A 19,275-nucleotide genomic window follows, 5' to 3' on the forward strand; every position below is an offset into this window, starting at 1 on the left:
CCTTCCTCGGTGCGCAGTACCAGCTGTCTCGGGTGAAGAGAATAAAGGCATTATTGGGGGGACACCCCCTCTCCGTTTAGCCACCAGCATGCAGGTCGCGCACTCCTGTTGGAGGGCCGGTGGTCCGCACCCCAAGGGGAAGTACGGGGCAGGGGGGCGGTCCTGGGGGCCCGGCCGAAGGAAGAAAAAACGTCGGGTTAAACCGAAGGGAACCCTCCGTGGTGTCACCTGCTTTACATTAAAAAATTAACGATAACCGCGACCTAAAACCTGAGCGTAAATCGAGCAGCACAATGGAAGGGAGACAGAGACCTGCGGCCTGGCCGCGGGCTCCCCCCCGCGCCCCTGCGGGCCTCCCCCACCCCAACGCGGCCTCGCCCCGCCCCGCCCCGCCCCGCCCCGGCGGGAGCGCAGCGGGAGCCTCCGCGCCGCTCCGCGCCGGCCCGGGCAGGTAGGCAGAGGAGCGGCCCTTGGCTGCGCTGGGGCTCCGCGGGGCGGGAGGGGATCGGGGCAGCCTCCGCCCTTGCCCCCCCCCCCCCCCCCCCCCCGCCATATTTTTTGTGGGAATGGGGAGATAACGGGACGAAGAGCAGCAGTTTTTCCTCCCCTCTGCCCGTGCTCCCCCCCAGCGCTCCGCGGCGGCGGGGTTTGCGCGGGGCGGCGGGCGCTTCTGGGGCAGCCTTGGGGCGGGGGCTGTACAACGGCTGCGTTCGGTGAGCCACTTGTCCAGTGCGGTGGTGTAAGCAAATGAAAGTAAAAGTTCGCTTTTGGGTTTCTGTTTGGATGTTTTGGTTGTTTGGCTTTTGCTTGTTTAGTTGGGCTTTTTTTGGTTTTGTTTTTTTTTTTACCATAGAGCTAGATAAAAGAACACTGCAAAGATGTGGGGTGTTTATCTGTCTGGCTGTGGAAGCAGATGGTATTATTTTGCAATTCCTGTAGAAAAACTGTGCTGGAAACGCCCGAGTTCTGGCGCAGGCTGCTCCGTGTAGCTGGGTCTGGCCGGTGCTTGCAGCAGTGACACTGGGCTGCGGCCCTGGTCGCTGGGGGCAGCTGCACCCCTGCCTGCGTCTCAAATTAAACTTGAGGAGCCAAGCTAGAAACAGCTAAACCCAAAAGGCCCGCCGCAAGCAAGCAAAGAGAAGCAGGAATCTGAGCTGGGTGAGCAGGAAGGTTTTGCAGGATCGAGCGGTACTGCCACTAGCCTTTGGGGAGGTTTTTGCCCCTGACCCAGCCCTCACACCTTTCACCGCACTCCAAGGGCCTCCTACGGAGCATCTCGCCAAAATGAGTCACGGCTCTGGCTGTGTAGTGTCAGCCCCGAAGCTCTGCCTGCTCTGTGCTTCACTGCTGCCCTCGCTAGCTGGGACGTCACCTTCAGTTAACAAAACCCCCGGTGTTCTGCCCGTCCGTTCAGGGCCGCTCAGCCCAGCTGGGACCCGGGCGCGTTTGTCCCTGGGCACAGCGTGCAGGTAGCTCGCTTGTTCTCGGCAGCGCAGGCTGGTGAAGGGAGCGGTGCTTCACACTCCTTGAAGGTAAGCGTGCGTCTAAGCCTTTCGCAGGATCGACACTTTCTTGTGGCACGGTTTGTGCCGTGAAGACGGGCAGCTTGCTGAAAGGTGTCTAAATCTCCCCAAGGAGTTACTGTGAATGTCCTCTGTGTGGGATCAGGGTAGAAGAGTGGGGGGAAAGCTGCATGACTGAGCAATAGCTGGGGTGTGCTGGGTCTGCGAGACTGAAGGACTTTAACTTGCAATCCTGCCAGCACTTTCAATTTCAAGTTAGAAGGCAAGGAATTTTTTCAAATAATGTCTTTAAAGTTAATGTGATAGGGAAAGTTGGGATATGCAATTTATGTGGAAAAAAGTTATGCTTTGTCAATGTGACTGATTTATTTTGAAGAAGATGATGCACTGAATTAAATTCTTGCTGTTTCTGTACCCAGATGCAACCACATCAATCCAGTCTTTACTCTCTGAGTCACATTAAGTTATCTTAGGTTTCTGAAGAGTGTTTCCTGGAGTCCTTACTGACTGTTTTATTTTTCAGCTATAACCATGGAGAACCTGCATAATGCCAACAGCAGATTTGCACTTGATCTGCTCAGAAGGTTTAATGAGACCAATCCAACAGGGAATGTTTTCTTCTCTCCTGTCAGTGTCTCTGCTGCTCTGGCCATGGTCCTTTTAGGGGCCAAAGGTAATACAGAGGCACAGGTGCTGAAGGTTAGTAAAAAAATAAAATTATCTTTTGCTTTGTATTTTATTTACATTAAAAATTGCTGTGGTTTAGAGGAGGGAAAATGAAAGGCGTGTATTATTTTTATGTGCTCAGAAGACTTCTGTCATGCACACTGGCTCTTCCTTGGGCTCCTTTCTGCAGTTACCTTCTGCCTGTTCTGCTCCAGAGTCCTCCTTCCATATTTGCTGTGGCCCTTATTTCTCATTTAATTTCACTTGTTAATTCTTGAAGTAGGAAACTGATTTCATTACTTAATAAGTCTCCATTTAAATTGACTGGAGTTTCCAGCAGCAAGGCCTTATTAGTTTTCATGAGACATTTCGACAAAGAAATATTGTTTTGTAATACAAGCTCACCAGTGGTATGCTTACTGCTAATAATACTGTGTATTTTGTAAGAAACACAATAGTCCTTTGTAGTTTTATATTTAAAGTGTAACAACTATGATGATGCTACCGAAGTATCGGTATCTTAGTAACAGCTAGGCACTCGGATATCTCGGAGGAGCTGAGCTCACATATTTATTCTTACCGTAGCCTTCGGTTAGGTAGGATAGTTTAAGAAACGTCATTATAAATTGCAGAAATGGTGTACGTAGGAGTGTGCCAGTTTCCCCTGAAGCCTCCTGCATGAAAGGGACTCAGTTACTATTTTTCCCCTTTGTTAGGCCAACGCCTGCTAGTGCAAAAGGGCGTATGAGACTCCTCATTGCAGTCATCATCATGTGTTTGCCTATGAATAATTTCACCTTTGTATTCTGGACTTTAGGAGGAACTGTTTTATACTGTTGAGTGGTGCTGTGCTTACTGAATCAGACAATAACATTATTTTCTCACTACTTGTACAAACAGACTTTGAACATATATTTCATGTAATCAAACTGACAGCCCCACCTAGGATAAACTTACTGACAGCAAGAATCATGCAAAAGGAACTTGGGGGAATAAAAAAGTGTGTTTCCACACAGTCACCTTCAGTAACGCATGTTCCCATACCATAATGCTTTATTTGTCAAAACATAGCTAATTAAGGATGCAGTGATTGGTAACTGTCAAGGGCTGTTTGTGAGCATATAGAAATCTCTTTCTGTGATCATAATCTTGTTGCAAGTTGCCTCCGTGATGTTTTTGCTCAGCTATTTGTATGTACAACACAACTTCCGTTAATGTGGGCAGCAAGGTCTGAACAAAACACCAGTGAGAAAAAATGAGGGCTTTCCTTTGAATCCAGTGGGTGTTTCACAGCAGTCTTCCCTACTGAGAAATAAATGGTTTAAGTTTGAATGTTTGAATCCCTGCTTTGGTTTAGCCTTCCTGTCAATGAGGTCTGGCAACTTCTGCTGTGTCATATCTGTAAGCTTTGGCCAGCCAGCTTGCCTCTAGGTAAGGAGGTACTGGTAAAGAGAAACTGCAGTAATGCATTTGATTTTTAAGATGATGCAGTTTTTTATATATATAAGCAATTATATATTCATAAAACCATAAAAGATAATTGTTCTACGTTTTCTCACCTCACCCATGCTAGTTTTGATTTTATGTTCTGAAAAGCAAAACCCCAGGTTCCCTTGGGCCAAAGGGGGAAGCAAGAAAGCTAAAATGTCTCTATGGCATCATCTCTTTTTTCAATTCCCCACCTGGGAATGAGTCCTCGTGCCCAGAGGTCCATGGAGGGGAGATGTGCAGACCTCACGTAGACAGGACTCGGGGTTATGATCAACAGCTTCAGTGGTGACTATGTATAAAGGAGGAGCTTAATACAAGTGGCTGACACAGGCAGCGTAGCACCAACAGACAGTTTCATTCATTCTTTGAGGTTTACAGAGGTCTCTAAGCAGCTTCTGGCCTCTTCTCTTTCTTCAACCTGCCTACCTGCTGGATCGGACCCACCCTATAGATATACTGTATGTTCTTTTAAGGCAGTATTAGCAGCAGCTAGTTCACTTCTTTCGTTTCAGACACTTCATTTTGACGAAGTTGAAGATACTCATTCAAGATTTCAGGCTCTGACTATGGATATAAACAGAAGCAATGCTCCCTATCTCTTACGGCTCGCCAATCGGCTTTTTGGAGAGAAGTCTTACAGCTTTTTGCCGGTATGCAGGTGCAGATCATGATGGTGTGCTGGAATCTGGTGGGAAAATGCAGCTATTTGAGTATTTATGACACAGAAATATTTCTAGGCATGTTTCTAAATGTGACTGGGCAGTTGACAAAAGTGTTGCGTACATGCACATGCATTTCTGTATCTGTAGGCATCTGTGCATCTCACCTAAAGGATGGTACTCAGCAAATCCTTTTCATTACTTGTTCAGTTCTGCTACTCTTGCGCTCAAGAGAAAAATCGTTTGTCTAGGTTCTTAGTTTACAGTAGCTATCATAACATCCCACTCTGTTGCAACCAGCTTTTTAGGATGCAACCAGCTCTGTGTCTGTTGCAATCAACTTTTTAGGATGCAACTAGCTCTGTGTCTGTTGCAATCAGCTTTTCAGGATTTTCATTGGTCTAGTACCACATTACTTAAATATTTTTGAAAACACTCTATTTATTTGGGAGGGGATGCTCAACATGTCTAAACAACATACCTCTTCACCAGTGAATTATACCTTTGTGGGTACCCAGGTTGCTATTTTTATCCCTCTTCAGCTCTTTTGGAGAGTTTTGTTTTATCCTAGCTGTGCTTGAGCCTGTTTCAGGAGAATGACATGTAAATATTGCAACACCTGCAGTAAGCACCCCATCACCTGTTTACGTGGCACATATAAAATGAAGCTTACTCTGAGAGCGGAAAAAAAAACCACAAACCAACCCCAGAAACCCCCTCAGGCACTGTTAGAGCCCCACCTCAAAGTGGGTGATAAGCTGTTTGACATGCACCTTATCAACATCATAAAGAGATGTTTTCTTTATCTGCATGCAATGAAAGTTATGCTTATCGTTCCAAAATCTAGGATTTCCTGACTAATACTCAGAAATTATATGGAGCTGATTTGGCTACAGTTGATTTTCTTCAGGCTTATGATGAAGCCAGGAGAGGAATTAACCAGTGGGTAGAGGAGAAAACTGAAGGTAAACTACTTTGGTTAATAAAGTAACTGGCAGTGTTTCATACTTTGGAAGCAGGAATAGGCTTTATTTTCTGCCACCTTTAGAACAGTTTAATTTTGCCCTGCAATATGCAATTGATGCATTGACAGAACCAGAAAATGCCTAAGCAAGACACTTAAACAGTTCCATAACTTCAGAGACACCTCCATTTTTTGTGTTCAGGCCAATGAGTGCAGGAGAGATGCCTAAATGTAGATTTATACTCATGAGTTGAGAGAATTTGTTTTAGACCATCCCGGTCCAGATTGTATATATATTTCCAGATCCAGTAATCCAAAATGTGGGTGTTTTCTAGTTCTTGTATGATGAGTCATACATGACAGTTTAAACTAAAAATACAACATTTTCATCAAGTTACTGTATATCAAAAGTTATAGTAGTGTGTACTATTAGAAAGTATGGTAAAGTACTGAAACACACTGTATTATAGGAATGGACCAGAGTTTTATATGTGTAGTATTTCTATGGCATCAGTTTCTTCATGTATGTTTTATGTGCCATCAACTTATGACAAGATTTTGTTGTGACTTTTTTTTCCTGCCCCCTCTGAAGGTAAAATCCCTAATCTGCTGCCTGAAGGATCAGTTGATAACATGACCAGGCTTGTACTGGTGAATGCTATTTATTTCAAAGGGAACTGGGCAGAGAAATTTAAAGAAGCCAACACCACCGACGTGCCGTTTCGGTTAAATAAGGTGATACAGATATGTCTTGGTAGTATATATCTAATGAAAAGGTCAAGTAATATAAGTGCTAAAGTGAAGCTTTGCTTACAGATAAAATAGTAAACAAATATAAAGTCTTGCATGAATGTTTTCAGTTCACCCGAAGGGCTTTCTATCAATTTTAGTATTTTAGTATTCAGCATCAGAGACAATTCTCACATATAGATTAGGACCCCCCCGCCACCTATGCCTAGCAGAGTTTCTGTCTGCTGGAAGTTTCAGCTGCTGTGAACTGTGCCTGTTTGCTAGGTAAACAGTATTAAAAAGATTTCATATTTTGGTTAAGCCCCATTTTCTCATTCTATATTCTGCTTATGTTAAGAGCTTTACAAGATATTGTATAATCTGCTTTATCCTAAACAGAATTGATCTTTGTTGACTTTTAACGTTGTCATTTTTGGGGCTAGAACAATATAAAGGTACAGCAACTCAAATAAATTGTTTCAGTTTCTGTGTGGACTGTGATATAGAAGCCAAAGGAGAACCAAATATAATACAAACCCATTATGTCTACAGAAGAAACTGTTATTAAACAGGCAGTCAGGAGTCTGACGAAAGCAGTCTCATAATCATCTGATATAATGGAGGAAGAGTTTTCAAGAATGCAATTTTTAACTTACTTGTTTCCTATCAGTTCTTTAAATTAGTATTTTCTGAACTGTTATTTTTGGTACCTTTTATCCTCCAGAATGAAAGAAGGACAGTGAAAATGATGTATCAGAAAAACAAATTTCCTTTTGGGTACATCCCTGAAGTAAAGATCCGTGTTTTAGAGCTGCCTTATGATGGAAGAGAACTTAGTATGATCATCCTGTTACCTGATGACATTGAAGATGACTCCACTGGACTGCAGAAGGTGACTCATCTAAGCTAATGCAGTTATTTAATGGATAAGTTCAGCCATTCAAAATTAAAGCCTTAATGAACCCATGTCCTCAGAGCCCCGTATCTATCAAGCGTATTTTTAGACAATGCTCTACTAGCACTGCAATAAAGAATACATGGACATGCTGCATCAGGAAGAGAAGTTGTATTCTGGTGTTGTAGCTTGTGTGCACGTGTCCTTTCGCTTGCTGAACTGAACAGTGAGGGAGACTGCAAAAACAAAGTTAACTGAGAATTAACTTGTCTTGCTTATTTTTTTAATGACAGAAGTTTTCTTTCATTACCTTTGAAAGTCTTTATTTACTTAGTCTTAAAGTAGTGAGACTGTTTTCCATTAAAGGGACAGGAACACATCAGTTTCTTCGAGCTCTCTGATGACTATTCTTCTTACTTGTTTTTAATTATGTAATTCTGCTTAGTTACATTAAACAGTAGGAATGACTGGGTTTCCTTGCTATCAGTGCATGCTTCTCCCTTCTGTACAGTGCAGCAAGAAGCAAATGCCTGCATTACTTTGTGAAGTAAGAAATGCACTGACTCCACTTAATAGCATTTGTTTGCTCTATATGAAGCTATCAAAGATATGGGTATGGTAATTTTTGTATAGTTGCTTTATAGTTGTTTAGCTCTATAAAGCCTTGTAAATGTTACTAGAAATGAAATATTTCTACACTGGTGATATGTAATGATTGCTGTCTTTTTAATTCTAGTTGGAAAAGCAGCTTACCTTAGAGAAGCTCCGGGAATGGACACGTCCAGAGCATCTATATTCTGCTGATGTTCGTGTGCGTTTGCCAAAGTTTAAGCTAGAAGAAAGCTATGACCTTAAATCAGATTTAGCTGCTATGGGCTTGTTGGATGTATTTGACAGTGGCAAGGCTGACTTATCGGGAATGTCAGGGGCACGTGACCTCTTTCTCTCTAAAATTGTCCATAAGGCTTTTGTAGAAGTGAATGAGGAAGGCACGGAAGCTGCAGCTGCCACTGCTGGCATTGCTATGCTCTGCATGGCTATAGAAGAGGATTTCAATGCTGACCATCCTTTCCTTTTCTTTATTCGCCACAACCCAACGCAAAGCATACTTTTCCTTGGCAGATATACTTCTCCATAAAAGAGAATTTAGCATTTGCAGACCACTTCCTGCTGCAGTCAGTGAAAGCTTTGCTCCTGAATGAGTTGGATTCTTGTGTAGAAAGTCAGTGCTTCTGTCTTGAGTTCCTAGTAACTTTGACTCAGATTCTGCCTTTCCCATTAAAATAATCCCAGAGAAACTGAGGAGTAATTTATTTTTCTTTCTCAAGATTGACATTATGTTTAATAACTAGGAAAATCTTAACTGTAGGCAGAAGAAATCTTTTGAAATTGGACTAGAAATAGAAATACTCTTGGAAGAAACTTGTGTCTTAAAGCACAGGATCACCCTGTATGCATCCTCACATGGGCTTCTCTATGTTGACAGCCCCCTGTTGTAATAACATAATAAACCAGTCATTCCTTATGCATGTATTCTAGGATGTTCTTGCAAAGCTATTCCTCCCTTAAAGTCTTGCTTTTCAATGATACCTTAATAAAATACTTCTAGGCACCAAAAGGCATGCTTCTGAACAGCTGAGTTTACCCAGTTCTGTCGTGAAATAGAAGGTCAGATAACATTTGTTTAGAGACCTCTATTAATAGAGAAAGGATTAAGCTATTTAAACAAAAGTAACTCCTTCCAGTCTTTAGTCAGAAAACTTGCAATACAGCTTTTGAACAAGGAGAAGAAGAAATAATGAGTAACAACTTTAGGTGACATGTCTACAGAAGATTTTTTAAATTTATAATCTGGTGCCATTTTAGTTACTGAAAATGTGTCAGGGTTTAGAGGTTTTAGGTGCTTGAAGCTAATGGGTGCCTTTCTGCAAATTCAGAAGCCTTCAATATGACATTAGATTCTGGACAGAACCTATGTTATCCCCCAGAAATACTTCAGTTTCCCCGAGGATGACTGTATAATCTGCAGTAAAAATCTGATGTGTCTCTTTATGTACAAGGATTCAGCATTTACTGAGCTGACTTTCACTACCTCTTCAAATATAAACCTTTTATACTGTACAGCAGCCTTATGCCTGGAAGCCACTGCAATTACATACTGTTAGTGTTCTGTGTTTATTTCTGGAGGTGATTTGCTTGTATCATGTGCATCTTGGGTACTGTAATGTTCACCTGTACAACCTTAGTTCTCAGTAGGGCACAACAAATTCTGTAATTGCAAACTGTATATTAATTTTGTCTTCAAGCAACAAATAAAAGTTTTTTCTTAAACTTGTGTTCAAAATGAAAATTTCTGCACACAATTTCACGTATCACAGTACAAAAATACCTGTCTACCTGAAGACTAGCTCCAAAGAAAACCACTGGTGCAGCAGATGTAATCAGCTGTATGAAGTCCTTGGCCTGTTCAGGTAGGTGAAAATACTGGAAAACAAATTACTCAGTAGAAGAGCTGATTGCATGAACCACCAGTTTCCCCTGTAAGTGTAATGAGCCTAGCTGCAAGCACCTACAGAGAACAGGGAGAGAGTAACAGTACAAGCACTTGGTCTGCATATTAGTAAACGTGTTTCCCTGTGCTAGCAATACTTCAGTTGCAAAGGCTCTGGTAAATTTGTAAAGGAGAGCATGTATTGCAGAGTGCAGATGTGAACGTAACCCTTTCCTTGATGAATGCTCTGAAAACCCCGTGCTTTGCAAATGAGAAAAATAGGAGCAGGAAACCCATATAAAAATTTGGAACGGTGTAACATTGCGTTAGTTCTGGGTTTCTGGGCCTTCAGCCCTTTAGCAAATAAAGCTGCTGCTGTCATGGACGGGTTTTGACTACGGCTCAAGAACTCCATTGTAATTACATCCTTATCTTTTATATACTTAACCTCAGTCAATGCATGCAAGATATATGATGTCTGAAGGCTTTTAGGGCTGTAATTACCAGGAGATCATAAGAAAGATAAAGCCTTGCATAATAGTACAAATCAGCATAGCTTTATGAGGACGCTCATGTATTTATTACTTTAGTCTCAGTATTCAGTAACCAAACTATTATAATGAGACAAATTTGACTTTCTACAGACAGGATGCGCAAAATAAAAACTCAGCAGTAGGAGTCTCAATAAAGTCAGCTTCACATTCAACCATTTAAAAAAAAGCAGCAAGCTTACTGGCAAATATTCCCCTCCAATAATGCATATCCGACAATAAGATGATAGTGAGTGTTGTTCCTTAATACTCCTTTTTTTCCTGTGCTCCTGTCAGAACAAGTGACTGACAAGGGTTGACTCCAACAGGGAAAACTGGGATGCCACCGGTATTCACATTTCTAAAAAATAAAATGCTGCTTCAACTAGGTCATGTGAAGGACTTCATTTTTATAACTACTGAGTGAACACAGGTCTTTCTGAGTTCAAAGCATGATAATTTTCAGTATGAGATGCTTTAACTGAGGAAAAAGAAAGAAAATGTAATTTTAATGAGTTAAAGATATAACATACAAGATGAGAGAATGCTACATCAGAAGTCTCAATATAAAATCAGGAGCCTAGCCTTAGTCTTAGCTAAGTAGCAGTCATAAATCCACACCTACAAGATACAAAAAATACTTTCCAAACATAAAATCAGTTGTTTGTATTAACCCAGGGGACTGCAACATTAAAAAGTCAGACTGACCCCAGTTAAATTTCCTAGGAGGAGACCATTAAGTTCTTGAGCATGAGCTTCCCTATTCAAAACCAATTTGCAACGAGCTGCTGGTTTGAGAAGACAACCTTCCAGTGGAAGAGAGGATTACAACAGATGGAGTTTACTCTCCATTTTGGCCCCTCCTAAGCAGACCAAGCTTTATAACAATCCAAAACTCAGAGCAGTATTTGCTCACTGTGATGTGATGAGTAAGCCAGACTTTGTACAACTGCTTACATAGTCTCTTTAAAATAGCCCTTTGATTTCAGTAACTTAAAAAGAAAAAACACCACCCAGCACCACCATTTGGTTGCTTTCTATCTACCTGACTCATACAGTTTAAGTTGCTCTTCCTAGAAAGTAAATACCATAGTGTGGATAAGGACAGTTATCTCTGGTTTTTAAGTCACCTTATCCTAGAGATAAATTTACATAGATGAGTTAAGTCACAGCATGTTTAGTAGTACTTTCACTGTTAAATGTTTTTATGTATTTATATATGACCAAAATCCTGGTAAATTACATAAACCTGATCACATTCCCAGATGTTTAGAGACAGATACTTGGCTTGATTTTTTAATATGGTTTCATTAGACAGGAATACGACCAGTGCAATTCACTTGAACCTATTGAGATAAAAGATGCAACTGAATTCAGAAACTGGCTTTTGGCTGTGGGTTTTTTCTTTTCTTTTTTTTTTTTTTTTTTTTTTACTGTAGTGAACATGTCTAGCTCTGTCATGTCAGCTTATGGTACCAACTAAATACATATTCTTATCCATGTTCATTAAGGGCCCTATGCAATCCCTGACTACTTAATAACAATGAAAGACAAAAACCACAGCCAAAATCCTGGAGAGCACAACCTGTTTGGAAACACGCTGAACATGTGCAGTGGTTGCTGGCAATTCAGATGATGAATTCATGACATCAGCCAGAAAATGTATCTTCAGGTTAAATAAAACTTCAAACAACCAGCTTGTATAATCACTTTTAAGTCAATTCATGGAAAATGATAGACAGTCATTTTGGCCAAGAACTTTTCTCTCAATACAAGAGCAAATACTCACAGAAAAGAGAAAAAAATGCAGCCCAGAGGTTAACTGAGGGTTTAAACTCTTTGTACGTGAAAAACAGTACAAGAAAAATAAAATAGAAATAATGATTTCACATAAATATTTAGTATAAAAGCCTGTACAACTCTTTACCAGCTATATCATCCAGTTTTTTATCTGCAAGAGTGAAGCTAGATAAATAATGGAAACAATATTCAGCAGATAATTTTCTAAAAAACTGCAATGGAATTCATTGGGGGCATTATTTAATTGATGTTTCTGGTCTTGCTATCTTTGACATTGGTATGTTTACTATTGGAAGAAACAACATATATCAGTATAAGCTGTTTTTCACATGTACTGAATTCCCCAGCATGGGCTACGGTGTGGCCTTTTGCATGGTTTGCGTTACTTCTTAGTGGGACAACTTACATAAGAGCAAAAGAGATTGTGGTATGGCAGATTTTGATAGTGCTCCTGACAGTGGAAGCAACTGTCACCTGACAGGATCATAAATCTCATCCCCAGTTTTTTGGTGACATTGCAATATTTGGTATTTCCTTAGAACTCTACACTCTGAAGATAAATAAATACACCAGTGTGTCAGCATGTGATTCTTAAGAAGAGACCATTCTTGCCCTTAAGGGAGCTTCAAAAGGTAAGCCCCATGTACTCAAAAGCCAGAAAACAAAGGAATATACTTCAATATGTTTTAATTTCATTCTTTCATCTTGTGCTTTTGAAGCAATTTCACTAGATTGGCTTCTGCTTGTTGAAAGCAGCATTGGCAATCCTAAGTAGACACTTTACACATTATCCTGAGAGGAAATGGACATTTTTGCCTTCGGTCTGTTTCAGAGGGACAGGAAATGGTGTGGAGTGAAATGTCCATTTGTGAGGGTGTCTGGTCCTGGTGGACTTTTTAATGGTACATAGAGTTATTCAATCAGTGGAAATGATGTAGAGATGACCTTTAGAGGGAACAGAACAGATGTGCATCAGCGGGAGGGAGAAGCAGGGAGCACCGACTCAATTTCCAGTATCTTGCTAAATACCATAAATAAATAAAAAGAAGGGAAAAGGTCAGTAATACTTTGCTCAGAAAGAGGCCACAAGGCATGATGGCTTTTGAACGGCACTTGTTGCCAAAATTTTAGTAGCCTGTACATCAGACTGCAACGTCTGATGGAGCTGTCCTGAGGGGCGCAACCTCTCTTCATGCAGGACTGACAGAAAAACCCACTGGGGACTGAGGAATGAAAAAGCACCTCTGAACATTTTGCCAAGCTGTGCTGCCCTCTGAAGGCGAGCACATGCTGCTTAGATTTACTCCAGCACTGGAAGAGATACCCTGACTAACCCTACTCTGAAAATGGGGCACTGGAGTAGAAAACTGATAGCTTCCAAGGAAAGGGAGAAGTAGGGGAAGGAGAAGGCATCCTATCCAGTGTACGCAGTAAACTCAGTCACAAGGAAAGATATTAGTCTGCATCCAGCTCATATAACAGGTGAGCTATTGGCTTAACTGTTGGCAATATCCCCTGGCCTAGGACACTTGCAAGCTCATTTGTCCTGTGTATTAGCCACCCTGCGAGCACTTAGTGAAATCCCTTTAGCACTTCCCTTTAGCACTTCGGCTGTCATCCTGTAATGTGGCAGAAAACCTGCAGAGCCCCTGCCATCCTCTGGGACCTTCTGGTGATGGGAGAGACCAGGGACCAGGGTCCACTGGGGAGATACAGAATCACAGAATCATCAAGGTTGGAAAAGACCTTGTAGATCATCCAGTCCAATCATTAAACTAACATTGTCAGTTCTCAACTACACCATATCCCTAAGCGCTACGTCAACCCGTTCATACGCACAATGAATAAAACTGACCTAGGTTCCTAGCCAGACTATTTTTGCCACTGGGAAATTATTAATGAAGTCTCCATAGTATTGTCATCAGGTTCTACTTACTATTTTTTAATTTTCTTTTGGTGGGGAAGTATAGGAAACAGTACAAAGAACCATGGGAAACTCACCATATACATGGAAAAAGCAATTGTGACCAATGAAAGAGCAGCTTGATCAAACCTCCTTCCCCTCTTCCACAACAAATTCAAAACATACAGTTTATGGAAACCCAGGACTCTGTCTCACCCCTGCTCATCTCCCTTCTTGCAGGCTGAGCTCGTCTCAGCAGCAGGCATGGGGATCAGGGAGGGAGGACTCACGACCACCGTTCTTCTCCAGTCCTGAAAGAGCTGCTTTGTGGAAACCCATCCCAAAGCTCCCATGCCAATTCTGTGGTTTCAGCCCCATGGCCGGTACTGATCACAGCAGTCCTGGATACTTGGATTATTCTGAACCAGTGTTTCAGGGGTGCCTCCTCACTCCATTATTCCTCCGTGTAGATTCAGCTACATTTATGCAATCAGGAGTCCTCTATCCCTAGTTTCACCTCAACCCTTCACACAGCACTGAAAAGCTCCCAAGTGAGCACCAGACAAGATCCCTGGCTCAAATCTACAGGGTATGAGAACTTTCCCTAACCTGGACTTGTACAGAATCAAAGTCCATTAACTTTTCAGGGGGACCCTATCATGACCACATCTTGCCTTATTTCTCCATATGCCTTTTAGAGGACTAGCAGGATAAAAGTACTAATCGAATTAATTACTGCATTAATTCAAGCAACAAGAAAATTCCAAACAAACAACAAACCCAAGTGAATTATGGGTTAAAAAGAAAAGCATGCAAATTTACATAAATGAAGCTTGTTGAAAGACTTGGCTGTCTTTAGAAAGACACTTTGCTCAAAGCTTTCAAAAACTATCGGTATTATCAGTTTCTGGGCCTCATCAGATGCCATGGAGAGATACCATGCCTGCTGCCAGTTTTATAACTCACTGTTCAGACAAGAGAAGGCAGATGTTGACCAAAACCTCTGGCAATGTGCATCCAACCCCAGAAGAAAATAGCTATGGCATATTTTACAGCTGAATTATCTTGGTAGTTTCAATTTCTTGCAATATATAAAATCTAACATTACCAAGAGTAAGAGTCTGAAATGTCTCACTAGTAATTCTAAACCTATTTTCACACTTTGCTGGTATTCTTCATCACTAAATCCCCTGCCTAGCATACTGCATAAGCATGAACCAGGAATGTCCTCTAATATCTGACCCAAATAGCAACACTTTATATCCTCCAAATACTAGCCCAGCAAAGCAAAATACATCCATGGTTTTGTTACTGTCTTCAGTGTTTGCTAGTAAGTAAATCTTGAGTTAAGCTGGTCTTGGAAAAGTAATTATAGCCCACTAATGGGTTATAACTAACCAATATATCCTCTGTTCTAGGCAAAGACTTCTCATACGCATGCCACAGAATGTAAACGGTAGTATTTAAGCCCTCACAGATACAGAAAGCTTTACTTCTTGCATTAGTACATGTATGACCCTGGGCAATCACTTCACATTTAATCTTAGAGCTCCATGACTAATTATCTTCTGGCTATCATACACTGTATCATGAAAGGTTGTGGAAAAGTTTTAAAAAGTGTGAGAAATTCCTCAAGTACAATTTTTGGTGTCATATATTTTATGATTCTAGTACTACCCTGAAGGTTTTCATCTGCTTTTATTTTCAAAAGTCAGTTCATATTTATTATGGGACACACACCGTAATAATTATTTTTTAAAGAATTTTGTCATATTATAATTTCAGTCATCAGTTGTTTTTTACCAGATAAAACACAATGCCTCTGCTAGATAGCTGAGAGACTTAACAGTTTACATTTTATGGTTTACAGTTAGAGTATTTTCTCTGCAATATGAGGAATAAGGAATGATCCTTCATGCGTACTTAATAAAACAATCTTCTGCAATTTCTATCGTTGCATAACTTGTCTGCAAAATTACAGGAAAGACAATGCCTACATCTCCATTCCCACACACCCATTTAAGTCATACATTATCTATTAGTACAGAATACTTAATTTATTACCTTCATTATATATCTGACCTAAACATTGTTCTCCTGCAGTTTTTATAGAATTTGCGATTTGGTCCATGAGCAGGCATAGCCTTGTCATCAGTAGGGGAGTGTGGAGAATAAATCTCTTACCCTTCTTCCTTAACATCACAGCACATTGAAAAATAATATTTACGTATCTCATATATATATGTATGTATTATGTATCATGATACATACTTATATACACATTGTATATATACACACACATATATATACATATATATGCATATATATACACATATTACACATATATACACATCTATATGTAAACATATAGATACAATGTATATCTATACATTGTAGATGGAGGTGTGAGTCACTAAATGAGGAAAAGACCCAAGCTCTGCACAGGGCTATGGGTCTTTGTCTCCCTTCAAATAACAGAAGGAGGACTGCCAAGTCAGAGAAAACTTGCAGTGTATCACTGTATGGGTAATGCACAAGTGCTTAGAGGCTGATGGTGGGAGAACGGAACACAGACAAAGTATTTACAAAGGGAGATCTCACAGCCTGTTCAGACAAGGGCAAAAAATATCTGTATTTACTTGAACTACAATTCATCTTGATTACAGAGAATGAGTATCACCCCTAGACCATCTTCCACTGAAAACCCAAGGTATTTGTGGCACAGACTATACAGCATTGTTGCAGATTCCTGTCACCTCCAGCTCTTGCTTTTTTTGATGCAGAAATTTTTAGGCCACATTTAAGAGGACAAACAGCTACAGTCAGTAACTACTTTTAAAGTATTTTGTCTTACCTTCAGGCTTTTCTCCATACAGCAGCATGTTAATTTTCCTCATTTCAGTCACAAGCTCAGCGATGCCAATTTTCTTCCTCTGCGCTGTCCTTGCAGTACAGGCAGGACCATCACGGGAGCACTAAGAACACAGGAGAGGCTGTCTCTCTTTGCAATTTTGCAGTGGCCTGCAAGCAACTCAGAGGAGATACTGCAGAGAAAATAATAACCTCTGCACAGCTGGACTGGCTGTACCCTCTACAGCCACAGACCTTTTTGGTTGCTAGAGACTCTATCAGCTAAACTCCACCGAGTCTTTGCTGAGTGCAGCCCACCACAGAGGATTTTCATCAGGTCCACTTTGAATACACCAAGCTGCTTCAGAAAAGGGGTAAAACACACCATTATTGTTCTACAAAACTTCTGTGCAAGTTTTGCTGTAACATCTGGGACACAATTTGTTGTAACAAGGGAAGTTTGATCAAGTCTTAAATAACTAAAAGAAGAGCTGTAAACAGAAAAAATAGACTTTGAGTAAAGATTTCTGTCAACTGCAGGCAAGAAACTACAGTCTGGCATTTCCCTTGGGTAAAACTTTATACTGAATTAGATTTGAGCATTTGCAGGTACTAGCAAAGTTAAAATCTGGTGAGGTTGTCCTATACTTTTTGCTAACAGAACAAAACAAGAATGGAAAGATACCTCAGGCTGCATTAACCCAACACCTCTAACTGCCAGTTGCAGCAAAGGGAAGCTCACCAACCACCTCTCATACACCTGTAAGACAGAAAAACATCTTTAAGTTTACCAATCCATTAATTTGATTTGTTTTGCAGGCTGGGGTCAGCTTGCAAATTGTGGGCCATTTAAAGAAATATTTACAACTCTCTGTGTTTTAAGAATTAAAATGAACAAGTAATTTTGCCAAGACTATTTTGGATTAATATAATCCGTGTTTCCACCTCTGTTCCCATTTTTCAACATATCTTGAAAGGGCAGATGCAAACTCAGAGAACTAGCTCCTAACTTTCTAAACCATCCTGCTGTGAAGAATAGAAGCACTCATGTGAGGAAGAACACATAGAAATGTTTAAAGAATCCGACTCAGACCCTCTTAACAGTATGCAGTCATGCAATCAGTTTAGTTTCCGAAACATTTCAGTTACACCACAACCCTTGGCTTAAGTCCCATGCTTTTATCATGCAGAAGAACTTAATATGAAGACTACCCAAGCTGGGAGCCTCACAACAAAATTAATCTCCAATACAAATACCCTTTTGTCAAGAGAAGACAGTAATCAAAAAGTTTTGCAGGTTGTATATTGAAAGTCTTCGATCAAGGCCAAGGTCCAGCAGTCTATCCTGAAACAGAAGAGTAATCAGCTGAATTTCCTGCCGCAGGGAAATTAAACTTGGCTTCCTGACTTGGAACTGCATCCTCAGACCGCAGACCTCCTGGTCTGCAAAAGTTGCTTTGTATGAACTCCAGATGCGCGGTTGTGGCAACCCCTCTGATCTGAGCTCCACTCAGCACCAAATACTGCCGCTGTCAAGAAAAACCTGCTTGCAATTTGTGTATACCAGGCAGCTGACCAGCAGGTGGCTGGGTCGTATCACAGGTATAGCTAGAGAGAGGTGAGAAGAGCTCGGTATGGCTCCAAACGCAAAAGTTTCCCTTTGCCAAAGAAGGAAGTATTTATTTACAAACTGAATCAGGTAGCTGAATAGAAGTTTTTAAAAACTGTTAAGTGCGATACTGTAAATGTGGAATGAAACACCAGTCATTGTTCAGCAAGTGTAACACATCAGAAAAAACCAAATGATTAAATAGTATTACAAAAAAAATAAATCTGTGGTATGTAGTCCTTTCTGAGGAGAGTTAGTAACCATCTGACATCACTCAGGGAAGTCAGCAGAGCCACCTCTTTCTTTTAACAGGGACGTGGCATTTAGTTGAACAGCAAAAGAAGATCTGAAGCTATAGATAAAGCTTTTTAAGTTTTGACCTCATCACATTTCATAAACTAGGCAGGATCAGGACCGGAATCCTTGAAGTCCACCAGGCAACCAGTACAGACCCACTAACAAAGGTATATGGGACATGTAGCAAGCAAATCCTGAGTAGATCTTGAGCAAATCCAGCTGTAACTGCACTGCGCTACTGTGTAGGTGGTAATTTTCAGCCAAGACACACATCCTTATTGCGGGTGGCCAGTTTACTCCACAGCACTTTGAGAAGTGCAGACAGTTGCCCCAGTGGCTGCTCAGCATTTCAGTAATGAAAATGTTCTTCTCTAATTATCTGCTGTAATTCTAGCCAAACACGGCCCTCTTCTGCTACCCAACTGCTAGTTAGCACAGTCACACGCGGTTTTAGCAGTTGCTGGCTTTTCAGCACACTGGACCACTGCATACTTAAGGAGGACTGAGGAGAAGAAAAATAATCATCACTTAAGTGAAGGAATGTTGTCAACATCAGGGACACTGCCATGACCGTACGTTGCACTTACTGAAATGTTCAGTCAACAGCAATCTTGGATGTGGATATGTTTTCAGTAGGTAGAGGAAGCCAAAATCTATTATAACAGCACTAAGTCAATTTGTGTCTTTCAGTTCTCCAATTCAAATCTAATGGAATTCCTGGAGCACAACTGGAAATACATGAGTGTGTTTTGCTACCAGGAATCTCCTTTCTGAAAGCACCTACCAAAAGCTCATCACACAATAAAAATTTTAAGTGATACAGCTTCAAAAACTAACATAATTCAGCTGTTTTCATGCCTATTCTGCT

At 40.9% G+C, this 19,275-nt stretch overlaps 1 protein-coding gene across 3 annotated transcripts; it reads left to right on the plus strand.

The window, feature by feature from the left end:
• Positions 1 to 399: 399 nt before the first annotated feature.
• Positions 400 to 9,258, plus strand: LOC141924489 (leukocyte elastase inhibitor-like). 3 transcript variants are annotated; one of them, XM_074827049.1, is made up of 7 exons: positions 400 to 451; positions 2,047 to 2,222; positions 4,193 to 4,330; positions 5,187 to 5,304; positions 5,896 to 6,038; positions 6,757 to 6,924; positions 7,664 to 9,258. In XM_074827049.1, the coding sequence occupies exons 2-7, from the start codon at positions 2,055 to 2,057 to the stop codon at positions 8,063 to 8,065; spliced, it is 1,137 nt and encodes a 378-aa protein (XP_074683150.1). In that variant the 5' UTR covers positions 400 to 451; positions 2,047 to 2,054; the 3' UTR covers positions 8,066 to 9,258. The 3 variants fall into 3 exon arrangements, with proteins under 3 accessions (XP_074683150.1, XP_074683140.1, XP_074683160.1); XM_074827039.1 differs by lacking the exon at positions 400 to 451 and adding an exon at positions 576 to 1,532; XM_074827059.1 differs by lacking the exon at positions 400 to 451 and adding an exon at positions 576 to 1,158.
• Positions 9,259 to 19,275: the final 10,017 nt, after the last annotated feature.

Source organism: Strix aluco, chromosome 1 (assembly GCF_031877795.1).
Source record: "Strix aluco isolate bStrAlu1 chromosome 1, bStrAlu1.hap1, whole genome shotgun sequence".
NCBI lineage: Eukaryota > Metazoa > Chordata > Aves > Strigiformes > Strigidae > Strix > Strix aluco.

Coding starts and splice junctions, on each gene's coding strand:
- LOC141924489 (XM_074827049.1), top strand. CDS start 2,055: ATGGAGAACCTGCATAATGCCAACAGCAGATTTGCACTTGATCTGCTC. Junction 5,305..5,895: donor GGTAGAGGAGAAAACTGAAG/GTAAACTACTTT, acceptor CCCCCTCTGAAG/GTAAAATCCCTAATCTGCTG. Junction 6,039..6,756: donor TGCCGTTTCGGTTAAATAAG/GTGATACAGATA, acceptor TTTATCCTCCAG/AATGAAAGAAGGACAGTGAA.